The sequence below is a fragment of the Amphiprion ocellaris genome, chromosome 3 (assembly GCF_022539595.1).
Source record: "Amphiprion ocellaris isolate individual 3 ecotype Okinawa chromosome 3, ASM2253959v1, whole genome shotgun sequence".
In the NCBI taxonomy this organism is placed as follows: Eukaryota; Metazoa; Chordata; class Actinopteri; family Pomacentridae; genus Amphiprion; species Amphiprion ocellaris.
This window is the reverse complement of record NC_072768.1, coordinates 3,623,453-3,644,102: the sequence shown is the minus strand read 5'-3', so window position 1 is coordinate 3,644,102 and position 20,650 is coordinate 3,623,453. Positions and strand designations below refer to the sequence as shown.

The following is a 20,650-nucleotide window of genomic DNA, read 5'->3' as shown; positions in this document are numbered from 1 at the left end:
CTTTTATGGCATTTCACACAAAATAAAAATAATCAGCTCTGAAGGCAGTTTATCATCATATCATCCAACAATGACAAATTAATATTTTATTGTTCGTAAAAGATACATTCTAAACTAAAGGGTGATAAACTACATTTCCATCAGTGTCTGCTGACTGAACTCTGCTTTGAAATACTCCACAGTTTGAGCACAACTTTCACTTTGTCCCATTGCATTGATTCTAATCTTTGTATTTTGGTCAGGATTTCGCGAAGTCTGCTCTGTGCCACTATGGTCCACGTTCACCCTCCTCGGGGCCGTGACCGCGCGTTTAAAATTCAAGCGTGGCGATGAAGAAGGCTGTCGTGAGCGCGCACAGGAGGCTTGACGTCACTGAGGCGCCCTGGCTCTCCGGAGCCGCTGCTACTGCTGGCGAAAAAGATGGCAAAATCAGATACACATTTACCGAGAAATTAACCTAAAATGACGGTTACCGCGGCCGCTTTACACCTAACAGAGGATTCAGTATCGGCACCGGTTTGAGCTCCACCCGGCAACGAGAAAGGTAGTTTGTTTGTAGAGTTTTTTTCCTACCACTGGCTATTGTGTTAGCGAGGAAAAAAATAGAGATTCTGCTTGACCACATAAAATGGGATGGACTAGCCTCCGTGTGTGGCGGCGAGCTAATGCGATATGCATTTAATATTTCACCTCTTTGTCTCTTATTCACTTGGCTCTCAGCTGTGTACGTGTATGAACCTGTGAATGAAGAAAACCATAGCTTAAAAATGAAAAGCCGTTGAGCAGACGAGGAGGAAAATGGATATGGTTTGATATGGGTGTCTCCAAAGCAGGCGCTGTACGGTGTCGTTAGGATTGTGCAAAATGCTTTAAACCTGGTCAAATGTGGCACATTTTGACCAGGCATACAGCTAATTTATCAAATTACTTACCTAGCTAGCTATATGACAAGCCGGTTTTCCTATTTGTATGAAATTTTCCAAGTCGGGAGATTTTTTTCCCCCTCACAATGTCCACCATAGACAATCCCCTTTTCCCTCCCTTGCTAGTTTTAATCCATAGCGTCAGCACATTAGTAAAAATGATTCAGACATTCAGTATTTATCTCGCAGATGAAACATACCAACTAATTTACACACGTCTCAAGCAAACGTGGGATAAGTTCGCGTTAACGGGCGGTTAAAGGTAGAAATGTCAGCCGTTACTGTTAGCCGGTGTGTTAACGTGACATTAGCTGCTAGCAAGGCTACGCAGGCTGAAGTTAAACGGCTGTGGAGGAAATTCATTCACAAACTAAACATGAAACACCTTATTTAGATGCATTACTGCAGAAGAGAAGCCAGAACCGACCTATCTGTTCTTTGCAAAATTAGATGCCATAATCTTAACTAGCAGGGTAGATATTAAACATCACAGCATCCAGCTTAACCTTTTTGTTGAAGATCAATGTAAAATCACTGCTTGACATATTTCTCTGTCCATCCTATGCTCTGAAACAGATATAATAGGTTAATTAGCATGTGCTTTGCTCCAGAGGACCCCATGTGAGGAGAATTTTGTTCTTAGACATGACTTTTTACAGTTACATAACTGTCTGTACTGCAGAGGGAAGACTGTGAAATCTGCACACAGAGTACTTACTATTCATTCTGGTTTTAATGCTGCTCTTTCACATGCATTCAGTTGTCTTATTGATTTGTAATAATCAGTTTTGTGTGCGGTTGCTGTGCAGTCTCAAGGGAACGCCTGTGTTTTCTGTGCAGGTTGATGTCATCATTTGTAACACTGGACAGCTCCTGTCGGAAGAGGAGAGGCTGTTAGCATCCCTGAAAGTGGAGAGTGTTAGACCTCTGTCCTATCATGAGCATTGCGCCCACTGTCTCCAGTTGAAGCAAGACTGAGAAACAGTACTGTGGAAAATCACATCTGCAAAATCTGCAAGGATACATACAGATACGTGGGCGTCGGTTAGTTCTTATATATAGTGAAAGATGTACGGTAGTGCTCGCTCTGTTGGCAGAGGGGATGCCAACCATAGTGGAGGAAGAGATGGAGGTGGCGTGGGTAATCAGGGATCTGGTCGTTCCCCTCGCCTTCCCCGTTCCCCTCGGATGGGACACCGTCGTACCAACAGCACTGGAGGCAGTGGAGGGGGTCCTGGAGGAGCAGGGGGCAAGACGCTCTCCATGGAGAACATCCAGTCTCTCAACGCAGCGTACGCCACCTCAGGACCAATGTACCTGAGTGACAACGAGGTCGCCATGGCAGGTGACCACCTTCCCAAAAGTGGTGGGACAGTGACAACCATGGGGAGACAGAGGGTGACATATGGGTCACGAGGTAGCAGCAGTGGAGTTGTAGCCGCCAGCACTCCCAATATCTCAACCTCAGTGCCTGCCAACGCCGTGCTGCCAGCAGGCATGATGGCAGGTGATGCTCTAGCTTTTGGGGACCACCACATGGCCTCCACGGTGCCTCATTCTCTAAGGCAGGCCAGAGACAACACCATACTTGACCTGCAAGCACAACTTAAAGAGGTATTTTGCTAATTTTTCTCTCAACTGGCAGATTGTCGTATTTAACAGTCCACATATACAGTAGTTGTGATCATGTCCTAACCCTCCATCCTGCTTTCTCAGGTTCTGCGTGAGAATGAGATCTTGCGGCGAGAAGTGGAAGTTAAGGAGAGCAAACTCAGTTCCTCCATGAATTCTATCAAGACCTTCTGGAGCCCGGAATTAAAAAAGGAGCGAGCTCTTAGAAAAGATGAGGTTTCTAAGATCACTGTCTGGAAGGAACAATACCGTGTTATTCAAGATGAAGCACAGGTGAGTGCTCCCTTGAGTGTATTTGTTTCTGATCTCATCGACTTATTTCTTACAACTTGAATAGTCTTCAAAGTGCATAGGATAGGCATGTTTGAGTAGAAAAATGCATTTCAACCCATATGTCAGCTTTAGTACGAATGCGTTTCCCTCCTATTCTTCTCTGCATAGGTTAGAGGCAGTTTTCGAACATCTAGTTAATCCTCTTATATGCAGCTACTCGTATATGCTCGTGCTTAGTAGATGAAAGAGGGCGCAAGTCTAATGGCTGCATTAGCATTTCTGTATGTTTCAGAAATTGCTGCATGTGGTGAAACAGGATAAAAAATGTGGAGAAGAGGTATATTCAAAAGTGGGTATATGTGTAGTAGTTTAACCACTGCATAAAATAAAAAACAAAGATAAGAATGTTGCCGCAGGTAGCAGTAATAGATTTGTTTTTTTTTAGTTCTGTGCATTCAAGCGCATTGAACATAATGTTCTCTTTTGATTTGTCGCATGTTTTGGACACAGCTAATGTGATATATGGAGGTACCAGTACCAATACTGTGACTGCTTTGATTTCTTGAAAAGTTTTCAGTGACAGTACTTTATCTAGTTTCTCCTTCGATCCAGGTTTCTGTGAAAATCTAGTATTGATCCACACAGTTCTGCGTTCAAGACCCGTCAAAATGAAGGATACGACAGTGTGCTGGGCTTGTTATTGCACAGCTGAATGTGTGTTACCATTCATCGAATGGTACCATTAATTTTTTTTATGTCAGGTGCAGAACCCAAGTATTTTCATCAGCTTTTCATTCTCTATTACTACATCTGTGCCAATTTTCTATTTTTAGAGATGCAAACTTCACAAAATTCAAGGCCAGTTCTTTGTTCCACCGTGTGGGTCTGCCTGCACACACACTGCTTCACAAATCTGTATTTAATAAGAGTAACAAGATAAATACAGATGAGGTCTTTGTTAAAACCCTACACTACATTGTAGGACTGATGCAGTTAGGTTTCATTAATGAAGAGAAATCGTCTTTGTTTCACTGTGATTCTTAATGGATGGGCAGGCCTGTATAATTTGCTGTTTTCACTCCTGCTGAGTCACAGAATCGCATTCTGGACTAATTCCCAGTAATGCCCGACTAGCGCAGGGCTAATCAGCGGGTGCTTTAATTTAAAGATGTCTGCTTTCATATGTCTGCTTCCACCTCCCACGCTGGCACACATACAACGAAGGGCATGGACATACACAGGCGCACACATACACACACACACACACACACACACACACAAGCAAGCTCTCAAAGACAATTGGATGATTACGGCTCTGGTTAAACTGCATACCCTCGTTGAATGGAAGTCCAACTAAATGTGCATACAGCATGTCAGCAATTGTATGTTTACATTTATGTGCATAATTTAGATTTTTCTTTACCACTGGGTATTTATTTGTGTCTTCCTCTGCAAAGAGCAACTGTTCTTACCTTGTGTAATGTTACCATGTGTAGTAGTGTGAACTGGCTGTCATTTTTCTCTTCTCATTAAAAAAGGTCAGTTAGTCGCAGAATAATCACCAGTTATTTCTTGCTAATTACTCCTTGTCACATAGATAAAACATCACATTTATCATAGGACACAGAAAAATGTCAAACATGAGATTTTAACAGTAAGAGGGAATTAAAGAAAAAAGTTTGTGTAAGAGAGTGAGCAACTCTACCATTTTTACTTTTACACAGTTTATCTAGTGCTGAGAATGAGCTGCAGCAGAGGTCTGATTCATCGTGTTCAGTGTCATTACAAAATGTGACTTGGCGGTTAGATCGGTTTAGTTAGTGCATCACAGGTCTTGTGCTCTGTGCTCTCCCAGACACCTGACTGTTGTCTCTCCTCAGGCAGAGAGAGTGAGAATATGGGGGCTGAGGATGAGAGAAGGTGTGTGTGTGTGTTTCAGTGCTTATCTGTGCATGCATCTGCCGGTGTGTATGTGGGATCGGTGCAGTCACAGCAGTGAGTCAGCCTTAGTCACGGGGTGGAGAGGGTGATGGAAAGGGACAGTTAGTGAGAGGAGAGGTGAGAGCATTAGAGGGAGGAGATGGGGTGAGAGCAGGCAAGGTAGATGAATAGTGTGTTGCTGGTGGAGGGAGAAGGAGAGGATGACAAAGGAAGGAAAAGGGAGGGGGCTGGAGGCGGAGGACGGAGAGAAACGAAGGCAGACACTGACTTCTCTTTGTTCTGTCGTCTGAAAATGCTCACAGCTGGTTCAGAGCAGAGTGTAACACAGCCTTGTGTCGCTGTCTCACAGGATCTCTGCCAAGCATCCGTGGCGTCAGATGCCACAAACAATGCAATACTATACTGGTCTGATTGTGTTTCACCACTTGTATTTCTCTGGGCATGAAATGTAACACTGTCCACAAAGCCTGCCTGTTGAGGGTGCATCAGTCGAGGCATTGCTAAACTTTCAGTCATGGTTAGAGGCTGATTTTTAAACAGGCTGTAACACAATATTCTGCCACTATCCATGCCTGTAAAGTAAAATGATTGCAGCTCTTGTATCATTCAAATGATCAATACATTTGTCACCTCATCTACCCCTGTATAAAGCATCTTGTAATAAAGGCTAGTGAACAGATAAATGTCAACAGATACATGTTTGTCTCGTCTCTGTCCCCAGCATCTCCAGATGACTGTTCAGGCTCTCCAGGATGAACTGAGGATCCAGAGGGACCTGAACCAGCTGCTCCAGCAAGACCCCGCCAGCCAAGGAAGAGACCTTGCCCTGACATCTGAACCTACAGAGGAGAACTACAGGCGATTACATGGCGAACATGAGAGGCAGGCCAAAGAGCTCTTCCTTCTTAGGAAGACCCTGGAAGAGATGGAGCTGAGGATTGACACACAGAAGCAAACCCTGGGAGCCCGAGACGAGTCCATCAAGAAACTTCTGGAGATGCTGCAGAACAAAGGTAGATTTAAGCCTTGAGAGAGTTACTTAATTAGATTTTAATTAAGTGCCAGTGGAGAAATGACTGCTGCTTTTCCTCTGTTGGCTAATGGATTCATATTATTCATTCATATTAACTCTAAGGGTCAGTAGAAGTATCTGCAAAGTCAGCAACAAGTTTCTTCCATGAACATTTTAGGTCTCAGTGAATGCCTCAGTCTCTGTTGGTTTAGCTCCATGGAGACTGTCTGTCTGGTGGGTCAAAAATTACATTGTTTGCTCCCTAAATGAGCCATGAAGCATCTTTTTAACTTAACCAGGAGCCTGTGAACACTTGGTGCCTTTAAATAGGCATCTCGGAAAATAATTTCAAGATTTGGTGTTGAGGGCACAAAATATCAGAGGTATCAAAATTTACAAACTATATGTAAAAGGAAACCCAAAAGCCTTTAAAAATAATCTAATTAAATCAAATAAAAATACACTGGCAAACAAATCAAATACTGTGTGCTTTAGCCATTATTTGTTTTTGTTTCGTGTTAGATGTGGAGTTGCTAATCCAGTGCGTTTAGGCACTGAACAGATCAGCTTTTGTCTGAAGCATAAAACAGTCTCAGCTTCTGTGTTTGCCTCAGGGAGTTAACCACACGGCTTATGGTTTTCAGGTTGGCTGTTGTAAACCTCTTGGCTACGTAAATGCCTTTTTACTTACTTCATCATGTTGACTACGTTGTTATGCTTGCTGTGCCAGGACCATCTGCAAAGGCATCAGAGGAGGACCAGGAAAGGACGAGGAGGCTGGCTGATGCAGAGATGCACAGGCATCACCTTGAGAGTTTACTGGACCAGAGAGACAGAGAGATTACTGCACTAAGAGAGGTAAAGTCCAGTTCACCCAGGAGGACATGTACATTACATTTCTGTATGTTTTCTACCATCTTTTGTTTGATATGAAACTAGACCTAGATATTTTCTACATACATGCAACATTTGACATCTGACCCAACAGGAGCTGCACCGTCGTTACGAAGGAACCCCTGAGTCCACCAAAACCAAGGCTTTACAAACTGTCATCGACATGAAAGTGAGAATTTAAATATAGAAGACTATATTTATAGTGTGTGTGGTCACACTGTGCTGTGAGTGATAACCTTTTAATGTCAACCCCAGGATGCAAAAATCAACTCAATGGAGCGGAGCCTCAGGGACATGGAGGAGGAGCTGCTAATGATGAAATCCAATGGACTTCTGAGCTGTGAGGAGCGTCAGGAGGAGATGAAGCAGATGGAGGTGTACCGCAGTCACACTAAGTTTATGAAGAACAAGGTCAGAGACAAACTGATACAAGTTTAGTTTAAATAACTGCTTTAACTCTTCTCTTTTTGTCTGTTCAGCACTAATACATGAAATACATTAAAAGTGGACTCAAACTTCTAATAAAAATAATGTTCTAAAGTCACTCTTATTCTTGAATACATCAGAAACATCACTTTCTTGTCCAACCCCACATCTCTTTCCTCTTTCGACTGGTATTTTCCAGATGGAGCAGGTGAAGCAGGACCTCTCCAGGAAGGACACTGAGCTGCTTGGTTTGCAGACTAAGCTGGAGACATTAACTAACCAGTTCTCTGATAGCAAACAACACATTGAAGTCCTCAAGGAATCCCTCACCGCCAAGGAGCAGCGCGCTGCCATCTTACAGACAGAGGTACAGCAGATGAATATACTTAAACTGCATATAGATACACAACAAGGACACTCCAAGGGTATATACATGCAGTGAGAGGAGAGATGTAGGATTGACAGTGCTGCAAATAGAAAACACAAAAATTGCCATATATTGAGAAAGCACCTGGTTTCTTTACTTTTGTCTACACTGTTTTTAAACTTGTGAACAGGGTACATGGTTTTGCATTATGGTTCGCATGTGTTGTGATTGGTTTACCCCTTCCTTACCAGGTGGATGCTTTGCGCCTGCGTTTGGAAGAGAAGGAGGCAACTCTGAATAAAAAGAGCAAGCAGATACAAGAAATGTCAGAGGAGAAGGGAACTCTTAATGGGGAAATTCACGACCTCAAGGACATGCTGGAGGTTAAGGAGCGCAAAGTTAATGTGCTGCAGAAGAAGGTGATTTTTACTGAGAACCATTTAAAAGATCTTCTGTGGAGTTTGCCGGTGAAACGGCCACAAAGAGGCATCCATCATGTCACAGCATGTGTCCTGTGGTTGGTGTCCATTTTGGCTGATAGTTAGTTGTGTTTCCACTGCAGATTGAGAACCTGCAGGAGCAGCTGAGGGACAAGGAGAAGCAGATGAGCAGCCTGAAGGAGAGAGTAAAGTCCTTGCAGGCAGACACCTCCAATACTGACACTGCTCTCACAACACTGGAGGAGTCTCTTGCAGAAAAGGTGAATTTATACAAACTGGAATTTGTATTTGTATATGTATGCATTTGTCGGTATATACATTTGTTGGATGGTTTTAATAGTGAAAGCATCTGTGTTATTGTTTCCTCTTCGTCTTTGTAGGAGCGCATCATTGAGCGTCTAAAGGAGCAGCGAGATAGAGACGACCGGGAGAAGACTGAGGAACTTGACTGTACCAAGAAGGAACTAAAAGAGTTGAAGGAGAGACTGAGCTTACTGCAGGGAGACCTGTCAGACAGAGAGGTGAGAAATGGATGCAGAAAAACAGGCAAACTGTGGTGTACTGTGATTCTATTAATACAGTGCAACATTGCTGTCAGCCATTTCTATTAGTTTCCTGTGAGTCATAGATGCCTTTTTATTAGATATAATGTATTTTCAGTCTCTTCGGTCTTATGCTCTGTTAGTTTAATAAGTTGGAACAGGCTCACCTAAACTTCTGTGTATGTGGGTGTGTTTATGTGCAGACATCTCTGTTGGACCTGAAGGAGCATGCATCATCTCTGGCCTCCTCAGGGCTGAAGAAAGACTCCAAACTCAAGAGCATGGAGATCACCTTGGAGCAGAAAAAGGAGGAGTGCCTCAAACTGGAGAACCATCTTAAGAGAGTAAGATAGCTCAAATACAGAAAATACAGAAACACAGGCAACTAATGTGGCTGACTAAGCTTGGCATAATGCTACTTAATGTTTACTTTAACTGTGATATTGTTAGAGCTTTTTTGGTCCTTGTCCACTGACCTTGAAGTGATTTCTAACCAGAGTCTTGTTGTCTATCAGGCTCAAAATGCAGCACTGGAAGCTCAAGCCAACACTGAGCTAGCTGAGCGCATTAAGAACCTCGAGCAGGAAGTGACCCGCCACAGAGAGGATTCAGGGAAAGCACAGGCCGAGGTGGACCGCCTCCTCGAGATACTTCGGGAAATGGAGAATGAGAAGAATGACAAGGACAAAAAGATCAATGAGCTGGAGAGGTGAGTGTATATGGTTGGTGTGTACATGTGCATGTTGGATGTCCAGTGGATGAACACAATAACAGAAATATAAATATTAAGTAACCGATGAGGAATAGTGTAGGTCCAAAGCTTGTATCAGAAGAACACAAGATTCTGTTAGGACTTTTCTTTAATGAAAGTAGACCTCAAATTTTTCATTGCTGAAACATTCAGAGATCAATTCTACCCCACCAGGCTTTTTCCTAATTACTGTGCAATAGCGAATATATGTTTGCCACCGATTTTTGTATGTAGCAGCTTTCTTGGCTCTGAAATAAGTGTCTGAGTTACATAATTTTTGGATGATTGAGCCTTTTATGTGCTGTTTTTTGTGGTGTTAGCAGACTGTAACTTCCATCCGTTTTTGCTTGACCTTTGTTCCTCACAACTGATGCAAATTTTCCATCGATGACATCATGTCACTGTGGAGACGGTTGCACCAGGCATCATTAAATGTAGTCTAATCTGGCCGTCTGCCATTTGGCACCTCAACAGTATTGGTCTGAAAGCTGATGTTGGTAAAGTTTGTTAGCAGATGAGTTTTAATGGTGATGTGCACAGTAGTTCTTCTGCAGTATATATATTTTTTTCTTTTCTGCATGTAGTGAATCATGTTACTTTATGACAGAGGTGTAGGAAAGATGCTGGATCTAGATCTGATGTGCATGAGCCCCTCTCTCTTTTTTCTTCACATTTGCTCTTTTTCTTAGCCTGAGTCTGCTTTTCTCTTTACTGCTTTCTTGCCTTTACACTGGGAAATTTCTCACCCCACCAGTTTGGCGTCCAGGTTAGTATTTTCACCTTCCTCTCCCCCCGACCGTGACACCGTTTTTCTCTTCATCGTCTTCTCACATTTCTCACGCTGTTTCTTTGCACCTCTTGCCACTCCATACTATGTGGAGCTGCAAGCAATTGTCTTTTCCTGACATATTGAACTCTTTGTCTCTCTTCTTTCTTTGACTCTGGCTCATTTTTCCTCTTTCGCTTTCTTATTGTTCTGTCTTTCACCCTGAGTCAAATCTGAGATTGACTCTCAGCTGTCTGAAGTCTTAAAAAGCAACTCTGTACAGCTATGGCTTTATCTGTCATTTCAGTGTGTTTTAAAGGGCAGCTTTTCATGGGATTGTGTCTTTGTGTGGCCGGAGATTGTGTTTACTTTGTGTGTAATGATCAATTGACTACAATCATAAAGTGCAATATCTGAGTCATCAAGTAGTACATATCAAATATACAATGTTTATATTTGGTGCCAAGACTATATTTGAATGAACTCTTTTATTTACTTATGGATAGGCCTTCTGAGTCATGCACCCATAAGCTCAGTGTGTTGAAATATAGTGCTATATTGGAAAATGCTTGCTGTGCATTTGTTTAAAACAGGCTCTCACTCTTTAAATTGATTCAGACCCAAAAATGCAGTTTATGTGCGAAAATTGTCCCCACATATATTGTCTCTTTATAGTTTGAAAGGTAAATGTGAAATTTCCTGTATTTGTCAGGTTGCCTGTGCTCTCTCAAAACGGAATATATAACATAACTGTATCCTTCTGCATCCCACAATTCTCCTGTAGGCAAATGAAGGACCAGTCGAAAAAAGTGGCATCGCTGAAGCACAAGGAGCAAGTGGAGAAGAGCCGGAATGCTCGACTCATGGAGGAGGCCAGGAAGAGGGAGGACAACATGTCTGAGAGCTCCCAGCAGGTGAAGGTGAGGATTGTGTGTGGATTGCTCGGACAATATGCACCCTGTAAGGAAGTCCACATTTGCTGGCACAGCCTTGCTCGGTCAGCGTCTAACAAAGCAAATTTGAACTTTTCCTTCTCCTGTTGTAAAGGACACTCTGCGTCAGAAGACCGAGCGCATAGAGGAACTGGAGGAGGCCCTGAGAGAGAGCGTTCAAATCACCGCTGAGCGAGAGATGGTGCTCGCACAGGAGGAGGCTGCCAGGTCACTCCAGGAGAAACAGGTACTCGACCCACACAAGAACACACTCATGACAAAGTAATATTAATCAGGCAACAGGACCACAACCAAGCCCATCTATATGCTATAAAAAGAAAGCACCTTCATATACTGCGATTCTGTACTGCGTCACCTTTTTCGCTGCCATTCTGGTGTAGCTTCTTCTTTCGCCACCTCCCTGCTCTCCTGTGGCCTCCTTTTCTCTCAGTACTTTTGTCTTTCCTTGTCGTTTTCTCTTGTTTTCTCGCTGCTACACACCGCCTCTCAGAAGCACTCACTCAAACCAATGCATGAGTCCAACCTCGCCCACTTAAAGTGGTCTAAGGTATGAGTTCAGTACGTGTGACCTCCATCTGTGAGCCACCACACTTACAGAGGGTGGACACAATAAAAGCAACACATATACAATTCATGCAGCCTCATGCAACAACCCCGCAATGGATACGTTTGTGAGGCTTAATAATGTTGTCAGAGCGCATGTTTTTGTAAAGTGTTGCTGTTGTTTCCAGCCCATGTGATTTTTGTGCCATTTTGTTTGCCTGCTGTTTGCTATTAAAGGATACTTTGATGAAATGCTTTGCTTATATGTCAAAAAAACAATAAAATTGACGCTTTGAGAATGAATTGATAATTCAATCAGTTTTGATTAATGTATGTATTAATATTAAATGGTGTCTTTTTAAGGAAACGGCAGGTAAATGAAATGTACGGCTATAGTTAAACTATACCTGTGTTATAGTTGATCTCCAGTCTTTCCCAGTGCCTTATATACATTTTGATGCCCCTTCTTTTTATTAGAACACTTCACACTGATAAATATTTTTTCTTGGAAAAAGCCCCATGCGCTCACTAAAGAATTTCAAATAGTCCTTTTTACTTTACTCATCATTGAATTGTTTTGTGTGTGTGTGTTTCCAGATGGAGGAGCTGCTGGGTGCCATGGAGAAGGTGAAGCAGGAGCTGGAGTCCATGAGGGCCAAGCTGTCCTCCACCCAGCAGTCCCTTTGTGAGAAAGAAGCGCACCTCACAACCCTGCGAGCCGAGCGTAGGAAACACCTGGAGGAGGTTCTGGAGATGAAGTAAGACACACACACACACACACACACACACACACACACACACACACACACACACACACACACACACACACACAAAGTAGGGTTGCACAGACTCTGGATTATTGATCGCTGCCTTAATCTTGTGAAATGTCATCCAATTCGGGCTTTTCCCAGCTGGCAGGCTGATGTGCTATGAATAATAAATGATAATTGAGCTATTTACTTGTGTGGGTAAATGCCATGTTGTTTCAATTCTACCTAAAAGGCAGGAGGCGCTGTTGGCTGCTATCAGCGAGAAGGACGCTAACATTGCACTACTTGAGTTGTCCTCCTCTAAGAAGAAGAAGACCCAGGATGAGGTCGCTCTGCTGAAGCGGGAGAAGGACAGACTGGTGCAACAGCTCAAGCAGCAGGTGAGGACGGGGCTTCTGGTATCTGTGGAGGGTAATGCAGGACTGAGGCACTACAGTGGGCCAACGACTCTCATCATGGTTACATACATTTAAGTGTACCATGAATGTATAAATCAAGAACTCAAGGAGAACCTGGAAAGAATGAACACTTGCCATCAATACGACTTTACAGTAATAGCAGTTTGTGTAATATATAATATGTACTGCCATTGGGGTAACTTTTTTATTGACAATAATGTAAACTGAAACCATGAGACACTGGACTACGTTTCTGATTCTAAACATGGAATAGATTTGAAAACAAGTGGGTTGATGTGATTCTCTAACACATCAGATGTTTTGACCTACACTTCATAGCAATTAATCCACTTGTTTTGTAGCCCTTAGCAGAGGAGACAAAAAGGATATTTTTTTACATCAAGCATACACTTGCTGCTTCAGAAATGTTTCCTAATGTTTCTGTTTTGAAGTTTGGAGCGTTGTCATGCCGTAGTGGAAAAAGCTCAGGTGTAAATAAGAAAGTGAACAATGGTTGTTACTATGAGTCAAAATATCCGGTGTGAAAAGGCCCATGATTTGATTCTTGCTGGTGTTACTGAATGACTAAATTCTCTCCATCTTTAATTTGCAGACTCAAAACAGGATGAAGCTGATGGCAGACAACTATGAGGACGACCATCTGAAAACTGCACCTGATCACACAAATCACAAACCCTCTCCAGATCAGGTAGTTTAATTACCCACTAATCACCAGTTAGCTCAGATAATGGATGTGTGTTATACCGCCTACTGTACGTACGGATGTGGCCAAAATTTAGCATGGAGTATGGATAAAGCAAAATCAGCAGTTTGCCAGAAAATACCTTGATGTTTTACTGATATGGGGCAAAAATCTCCAGTATGGATCAGAGCAGTCTACCTCGCCTACTGTGTCCTATAATGCAACACGCTATATCGTTCACAAAACTCGTAGAAATGGCAGACAGCAACACCTCAAGAACACCAAGTGGTGGAGAAAGAGGATCATTAAATATGTCTTATTGGATTCAATTACTACTTTTCAGGCAAACCTCATCACTAGAGATAATATTTCAAAGGTATTTTATTGAAATTCTGCAAAATATGACCAAATCTGGGTGTACATTAAAATTAAATTACCATCAGTGAACAAGTTTGATGAAAAAAATTTAAGCAGGGATAACATAATGCTTCCAAATCCTGAGAAATATCAGAAAACTAGCTTTAGCTCATATTACATTTGCAGTGACATTATGCAACAAAACATAGACTAATCTGATTGCAGCCATCAGACATATCTTGCTCAGGTAAATGTTCATATTTGCAAAAATCATCAACATCCACATTTTTAGCTTCTGTGGGATTTTTAGATTAAAAGAGGAAGCCACACATTAGTTGTATTGATGCTTACTTCAACTTTACAAAACCATAAACCTGCTAAACCTGCCCTAGCATACTGTTAAATTAAAAAAAACAAAACGAAAACAGTTGTAGGATGCATTATGCAGTACAGTGGGCCTTTGTCTATCGTGGAGGTTACATTCCAGACCCCCCAACAGTAGGCGACAATCCATGAAGTAGCAGTCATATTTATTTTATTATTTATATATATTTTATGGCTTTATAAACCCTCCCACACTCTTATAAACCTTTTCCACACTGCTATCAACCTTTCTCACACTCTTATTAACACTTCCTATGCTCTTAAACCTACGTAATTTTAACAACATATAAACTTCTATATGGATACTCACCATTGAATATGTTGCAGCTTGAATGATGAAGATGATGATGAATTAGCTGTGCAGTACTGATGACGATAAGAAGAACGTACTGCACAGTGAGAATGGACAAGGAGAGATGCTCAACGCTTCTATACATGGGAGATGGAGGAGATTGATGCTACGGTCGCTGAGCCAATCAGAGCCCAGCGCTGTACACTACGCATTTTGTTTTGATTTAATATTCTTTTAATATGTTTTAGTTATTAATTGTTCTATTGTTTTACATTTTTTAGGCTAGAAAATGCTTATTTTACCGCAAAATAATTAATACTAAATATATAAAAATACCTGTATACCTTAAAATCCTGCGATATAGCAAAAAATCTGCGATACGGTGAGACCATGAAAACTGAACCGCGATATGGCGAGGGACCACTTTACATCCTACATAGTACCTTTATCAGTAGTCTCTCTTTAATCCTAATGGATGGTAAATAAGGTTGTCTCTGTAAACAAGGTTGAAAAGGACTAACATTCCTGACATGGAACTTTTCCTCTGTTTTCTCTTTTTTTTTTAACTATTATTTTTTATTTCCTTGTCTGTTTACACACTAACCGAGTGTTCCTTTCTAATGCTGCACTTGCCTCACCTCGTGGCTATAAGGATGATGAGGAGGGTATTTGGGCGTAGCCAACCTTTTGCCCTCTCCCTCTCTCTCTCAGCCATTTTGTTCAGAAGGGTGAGCCCGTATGAAAAGCCAGATCTGTTGCTCCTCTCTCTGCTGCTACATTGGCATGTTTACTTGTCCTTCTTTCATTTGTGGTTTTCTTATTGTCATGTTGTTCCTCTTTTTTATGTTGAAGGCCATTCTCATTACTGTGTTCACAAATTCATCCTGTGCTTTAACATTGTATGTGTATTGTTTTTTTGTGGGTGCGGTAGTGTGGGTTTCAGTGGTGTGTGTGTGTCTGTGTGTGTAAATGTGTGTGTTTTGCATGTGCAAGCCATCATCTTAAACTAAAGGGTATTGGTTAATGGTTTAAATGTAATCAGTGTTTGAGTAAGTTGCTCTGTAAGATCTACACAAACAGAAATACATGCTGTTAATTTATCCCAGAATATTGGGAATGTGAGACGGTGATGGATTCATAAGCATGCATGCAGATGATGATACTTTGTTTTTCTCTCATGGAATGTTTTGTTGCTTTAAATGAAAGTAATGTCTTGTGCTTGGTACTTTCATTATGCTCAGCTGTTGGATTATAACTCTTGTTTTTGGTTAAATTTCTAGTGTGTCGTTTAAGGAAAATGTTTTTCTTACCGTCTCCTTGTATTTATCCATATGCTTGCTGCAGATGATACCCCCTCTTCTAGCCTTGTCCCAGAACCGCAGTAAGCTCAAACTCTACATCGCCCACCTGACAGACCTCTGCCATGACCGGGACCCCAGCATCCTCAGCCAGCTCACACCTCCCTCACACTACCACCACAGCGACCCCGAAGACTGGGAGGAGGAGCTCCACAAAATGAGTGTCGAACAGGTAATGAAGGAACTCTTGCATCTCTACATTACAGCATGTGGGGTTTATTCATATTGTGTATCTTTTCATGAGGTAAATTAAAATTTAGTAATGTTTTTGGAGCACATGGTGCATATTGGGTCTGTTTCAGGGACAAATGTTTGTGGAGCTTTTTAAAAATAAAATGCATTTAAAATCACAAAGAACAGTCGGTTAAATCAAATGCAACTGAAATACAATAAAACACAGTGAGAAGTATAGACAAACACAATGCCTGTGACTAGGTTTTAAACCCAAAATCTAATCCATGAAATGTGGAAATTGTAGTGTGGAAAAGTGACCAGAGAGACAGGAGAAATTTTAATTTTGGTTCCAAAGTGGATTAAATTGTAGCACGTTGATTAACCAAGAAGTTCATTTAAATTTGCATGACTTGTTTTACGTTAAACCTGATGTAATAGGGTTGATTTAAAATAAAGAGTATAACTTCAGTCACAGCAATAATTAAGGGACAGTTTGTCTTCTTTGACGTGGGGTTGTTTTAGGTCGACATGCCTCCTGTTTGGAGCAGCATTCAGGAGGACGACTATAGAAGCGATGCGTATTTGAGCCATCTAGGAAAGGCTTACGTTTTTAAAAATCTGTATCAGTTTAAATGTAAACTTCTTTACCATGCAGTCAGACAACACTTTCTGACTTGGCACTGAAGTGGTTATATTGCTCTATTTAACATGTTGGTTCACATCCAACTTAATATGTAAAAACACAAAAACAGACTAGCATCTCTTGTGTTCTGTGAGGTAAAATTACTGTTTTGGCAAAAGAGTCTTGTGGCTCTGAAGGCGGCCCTATAACTGCTTCAATTACCCTGTCAAAAGGGCTGACTAATGGCAAGGTAAAGCACTGAAAATATTCTAAATTTAGCGTACACTGAAACTGGTAGGCTTTTTTTTAAAGTGACTAATCTGTTTTGCCTCAGATGTATCCACAGCAGTTCATTGTATAGATTTCATGCCAGGATTCCTTTCTGCTTCTCCAAACTGATCTACTGTGGTGCCTTAATGACCACCATTTCAGAAACCAAACTACCTCTTTAAGGGAACGTTTAAATGACTTTTTTTTAAATTGCCAAATTTCATGTTAAAATCTCCAGTAAATGAGTAGTTGTTGTGGATAAGTTACGACTCCTTTACATGCCATGTCTATGTGTTTAACAATGCAAAATATGGGTGTCCAGGTAGCTCAAGAGGTTGAGCTGGTGACCCATGAACAGGGGCTATAGTCCCCAATGCAGCGTCCTGAGTTTGATTTCCGCTCATGGCCCTTTGTTACAGGTCTTCTCCCCCATTCTTCTCCCTACTTTCCTGCCTGCCTCTTCACTAACCTGTCAAAAATAGCCAAAAAACCATCACAAAATCTTTATCTCATTTTTGAGACAAAGCAGAATTCCACTGATCGCTGTATAGAAACTGTGTTAAAACAGAAACTAATTCTTGCCGTCTTGCCTGCAGTTGGAGCGGGAGCTGGAGGTGTGTGAGAAGGAGAGCGGAGAGCTGCAGGAGTACGCCAACTCTGTTCTCCAGCAGATTGCAGACTACTGCCCCGATATCCTGGAGCAGGTTGTCAATGCCCTGGAGGAGTCATGCTGACAACTCTGACCTCAGACACAAACCCGGCTGAGCCCAGGTGCCCCTACCTCCACCCAGAAGGGGCTCCTGGAAGGAAGAGAGAAAGCTGGGGGCATTATCTCATTCCACTGAGCTCTTCTTCTTTATCCCCCTCGTTTACCCTGCAACAAACTCTCAGGGCTCTGAGTGCTTTCCTGTCTCATATGTTGTTCCAATGTCAGGCTGGCAAAAAATCACATTAGGGATGTTCACATAGTCTGCACTGCAAGCCATCGAGTTACAGTAGAAAGAGAAGAACTCGAGTACCAACCTCATAACATGGCAGGCAGACATTATAGCACAGAGAAAGGCTATCAGATTGAATAGCAAACTTCCACACAAAGTCTTGGAGCGTACTGCCAACCTACTTCTCTCTAGACAGCTTCGTTAAGCACAGGAATTGCCAGATGAGGCACAGTTGCCTCACCTCACTTTTACCTTTTACCCCTCCTCACAAACCTCTCAAGTTGAAAGGGGTACATTTATCTCATACATGGGACAGGAAAGCACTCTTTGTCTTGGTGAATTAGGGAGCTGCTACACCTAGAGGAGGCTGAGAGGAGCTGAGTTCAGTGGTTGTGTCATGGAGCCATGCAGACACTTATTTTGGATTTTAGTCGGTGTTACCCATGTAGTAACCCCTATGAAATGCCACTTTTAACCAGCATGTTCTCTGAGCTGTGGATTTGTCCGTGTAGCTAGGATTAGGTCGTAGGTACGTCTGTGGCTGGGTCATCCGCATTAGAGGGGGATCAAGGCTCGACCTTGGGCACAGATCAAAGATCAGATTTTAGTCTCACAATATGTTCTCAATGGATGAGAGAGAGGACAAACAAAAAAAATGCTTTTATTAAATGGTGACGTATTAATTTCTAGATGGTTTTGCACACTACGTCCACTTGTTTATGAGGTATGCAATGTTTCTTTTGAGAACGTTCTAGTGGCCTTGGAGCATGCACAGAGATCAGTACTGGACCTAATGCAGGGATATTTATTCCCCTGTAAAACTGGTGCTAAGGCATGATGTAAGAATTTTTGATCTGATCATCCAGTCTCATCCAAAGTTTCTATAGACGTTACTTAAAGCCCACCTGATCTTTAGTTTGTCAACAGAATCACTGAAGAATACAAGCGATAAACCCCTTTTCTCTTGTATTTTTCAGATTACATTTTTTTTTTAAAAATACAAGCGATGCCTCCGTTGTATTTTTTGAAATCTTCAGGGCTGAGGTTTTTAATTACTAAGTGCATCTACATTTACAGGAAATGAAAGTCACTTTTCAGCAGATTTTGACTTTTTAGATCAGTTTGTAAATAACGTGACATTTAACACGTACAGTGACTGAATAAAGGTAACTAAGTGGAAGGTGTTGTGCATTCTTAAAAAAAAAATCTGAAAAGTTAAAAGCAGTGCAGTTGTCTTTTGTGTATAATTTTACCCTCGGGACAAAATGTGTGTGTGTGACAGTACTGCCATAACTTGCGGAAAGTCATGTTCTATAGAGATACATATATAAATATAATACATATATATATAAAATGTTTACTGTATCGATATGCATTGAATGTTTGCACAGAATCTTGAAGAGCAAGCTGCTCTGAACAAAATGACCGTCAAGTTAGTGTCCTCAGCAGAAACTGAGGAAAGAAGTGTCAAAAAAAACTTGTGTCAAAATACCGTGTGAACTACAAATGTTTTCAAACCGTGACTGTGTGATGGGAGAGTACTTTTCTTGCATTTATTTCTAATTGTCATTTTTTATATACTTTCACCAAATGGTGATGTAAATGTATTATGCTGAGATTCCAGTGTTGTCGTATCTTTGTTTCTTATGTCGATGATTTTTGTTGGTTGATGTCAAAGGCAGACTGACGGATAAAAATAAGACTCCAACCATCCTGGACCTCCCGCTGGTATAAGAGGAACACAATGTTACACAACAGAGTAAAACTGCGTCAGTATACAACTAAAAATAGACGTTTTCTAGCAAACTTCCAACGTGTTGTAGAATTACAGACCAGCTCGGGAGGGTATCTCACAGAAACATGGTGTTCGAGGATGTTTTTGAGATGCTTGTTTTTCTACTTCTCGTCTGTCAAACCTCTCAGTGGAGATTATGTTCTTTCCATTCCTTGTAACCCGTCACTGCTGGGTTCAGAGGAAAGCAGTTTTCAAAGTGTTTTGTTTCCCTTACTTTGGCCTGTGTGTCCCCGCCCTTGCCTTAATGTCTGGTCATCTCTTTTTCTTGACTTATTGCGGAACACAGAGCTGATTAAGGGGCTTCTGTCGAGTTCATGGGTTTTTTTTTTTGTTTGTTTTATGCATTTGTATAAGAAATGTACTGCCTTCTGTCTGTTCGTGTTAAGAATCAAAATGTGTAAAAAAGGAAGCAAAACAGACATGTTTGTGAGTTATTTGGATTTTGTATGTATGTAAATAAATAAATTATAAGCCTTGTTTTCTTCTTGAAGCATTTTTGGTAAAGCTTTTAACATACATTGTAATTACTCCTGTAACTTTTGAAACAAAGGGTATAACAGTACAATATGTACTAATACACACTGGGGGAAAAGATGTGAAGTTATAAAATAAGGCTGAATAAGAGGCCAAGAATTCAATATGATAGTATTTTTCAAACTACTCAGTATGTAGTCTGTTATTACAAAGCATGTCTAGCTGTTTAGAAGGAACTTCAGGAAAATTAGTTAAAGTATGAAAGGAAAACTACTGATTTGGTCCCTCTGACTGGTATATTAATGTATAAGACATTATTAGATCAATTCCACTGAAACATCGGTGTGTCGGCAGCACTTTAATGTAGCTGCTGTAGGCACAGCTACTTTCTTTGACTATTAAGTTTTATATACAAGAAAAGCAGATGAATGAGGGCTCATCAGATGAAGAGGGAGGGAAGTTCTAATGGCCACGTGTTTTCAGTTTTAGCACTTTCTTCTGTAGTTTTGGTATTTGGTGAGATATTGAATCATTTTTTTAATCCTAATTAAACAACATCATGTGAGAAATTCACAGGGAAATATCACTATTTAGTTGAGCTGTTAACTATCCATAAACATCTGAAATGTGACCCCGACTAGAAGCCAAAAAT

The 20,650-nt window shown here is 41.3% G+C and overlaps 1 protein-coding gene across 6 annotated transcripts; it reads left to right on the top strand.

Annotated features, from left to right (window-relative positions):
- Positions 1–364: 364 nt before the first annotated feature.
- On the top strand, positions 365–20,001 carry LOC111588123 (ELKS/Rab6-interacting/CAST family member 1). Of its 6 annotated transcripts, none has more exons than XM_035942920.2 (22): positions 365–544; positions 1,764–2,537; positions 2,640–2,828; positions 5,491–5,782; positions 6,512–6,639; positions 6,770–6,844; positions 6,931–7,086; positions 7,301–7,468; positions 7,720–7,887; positions 8,031–8,168; positions 8,289–8,429; positions 8,654–8,794; positions 8,966–9,159; positions 9,956–9,967; positions 10,752–10,887; positions 11,015–11,146; positions 11,411–11,467; positions 12,061–12,221; positions 12,466–12,613; positions 13,245–13,340; positions 15,712–15,897; positions 17,388–20,001. In XM_035942920.2, exons 2-22 carry the CDS (start codon positions 1,992–1,994, stop codon positions 17,523–17,525), a joined length of 3,402 nt encoding a protein of 1,133 aa, XP_035798813.2. In that variant the 5' UTR covers positions 365–544; positions 1,764–1,991; the 3' UTR covers positions 17,526–20,001. The 6 variants fall into 6 exon arrangements, with proteins under 6 accessions (XP_035798813.2, XP_035798815.2, XP_035798814.2 ...); XM_035942922.2 differs by lacking the exon at positions 17,388–20,001 and adding an exon at positions 15,020–15,095 and having other exon boundaries at positions 15,712–15,852; XM_035942921.2 differs by lacking the exon at positions 9,956–9,967.
- Positions 20,002–20,650: the final 649 nt, after the last annotated feature.

Coding starts and splice junctions, on each gene's coding strand:
- LOC111588123 (XM_035942920.2), top strand. CDS start 1,992: ATGTACGGTAGTGCTCGCTCTGTTGGCAGAGGGGATGCCAACCATAGT. Junction 7,469..7,719: donor CTGCCATCTTACAGACAGAG/GTACAGCAGATG, acceptor CTTCCTTACCAG/GTGGATGCTTTGCGCCTGCG. Junction 8,169..8,288: donor AGGAGTCTCTTGCAGAAAAG/GTGAATTTATAC, acceptor TCGTCTTTGTAG/GAGCGCATCATTGAGCGTCT.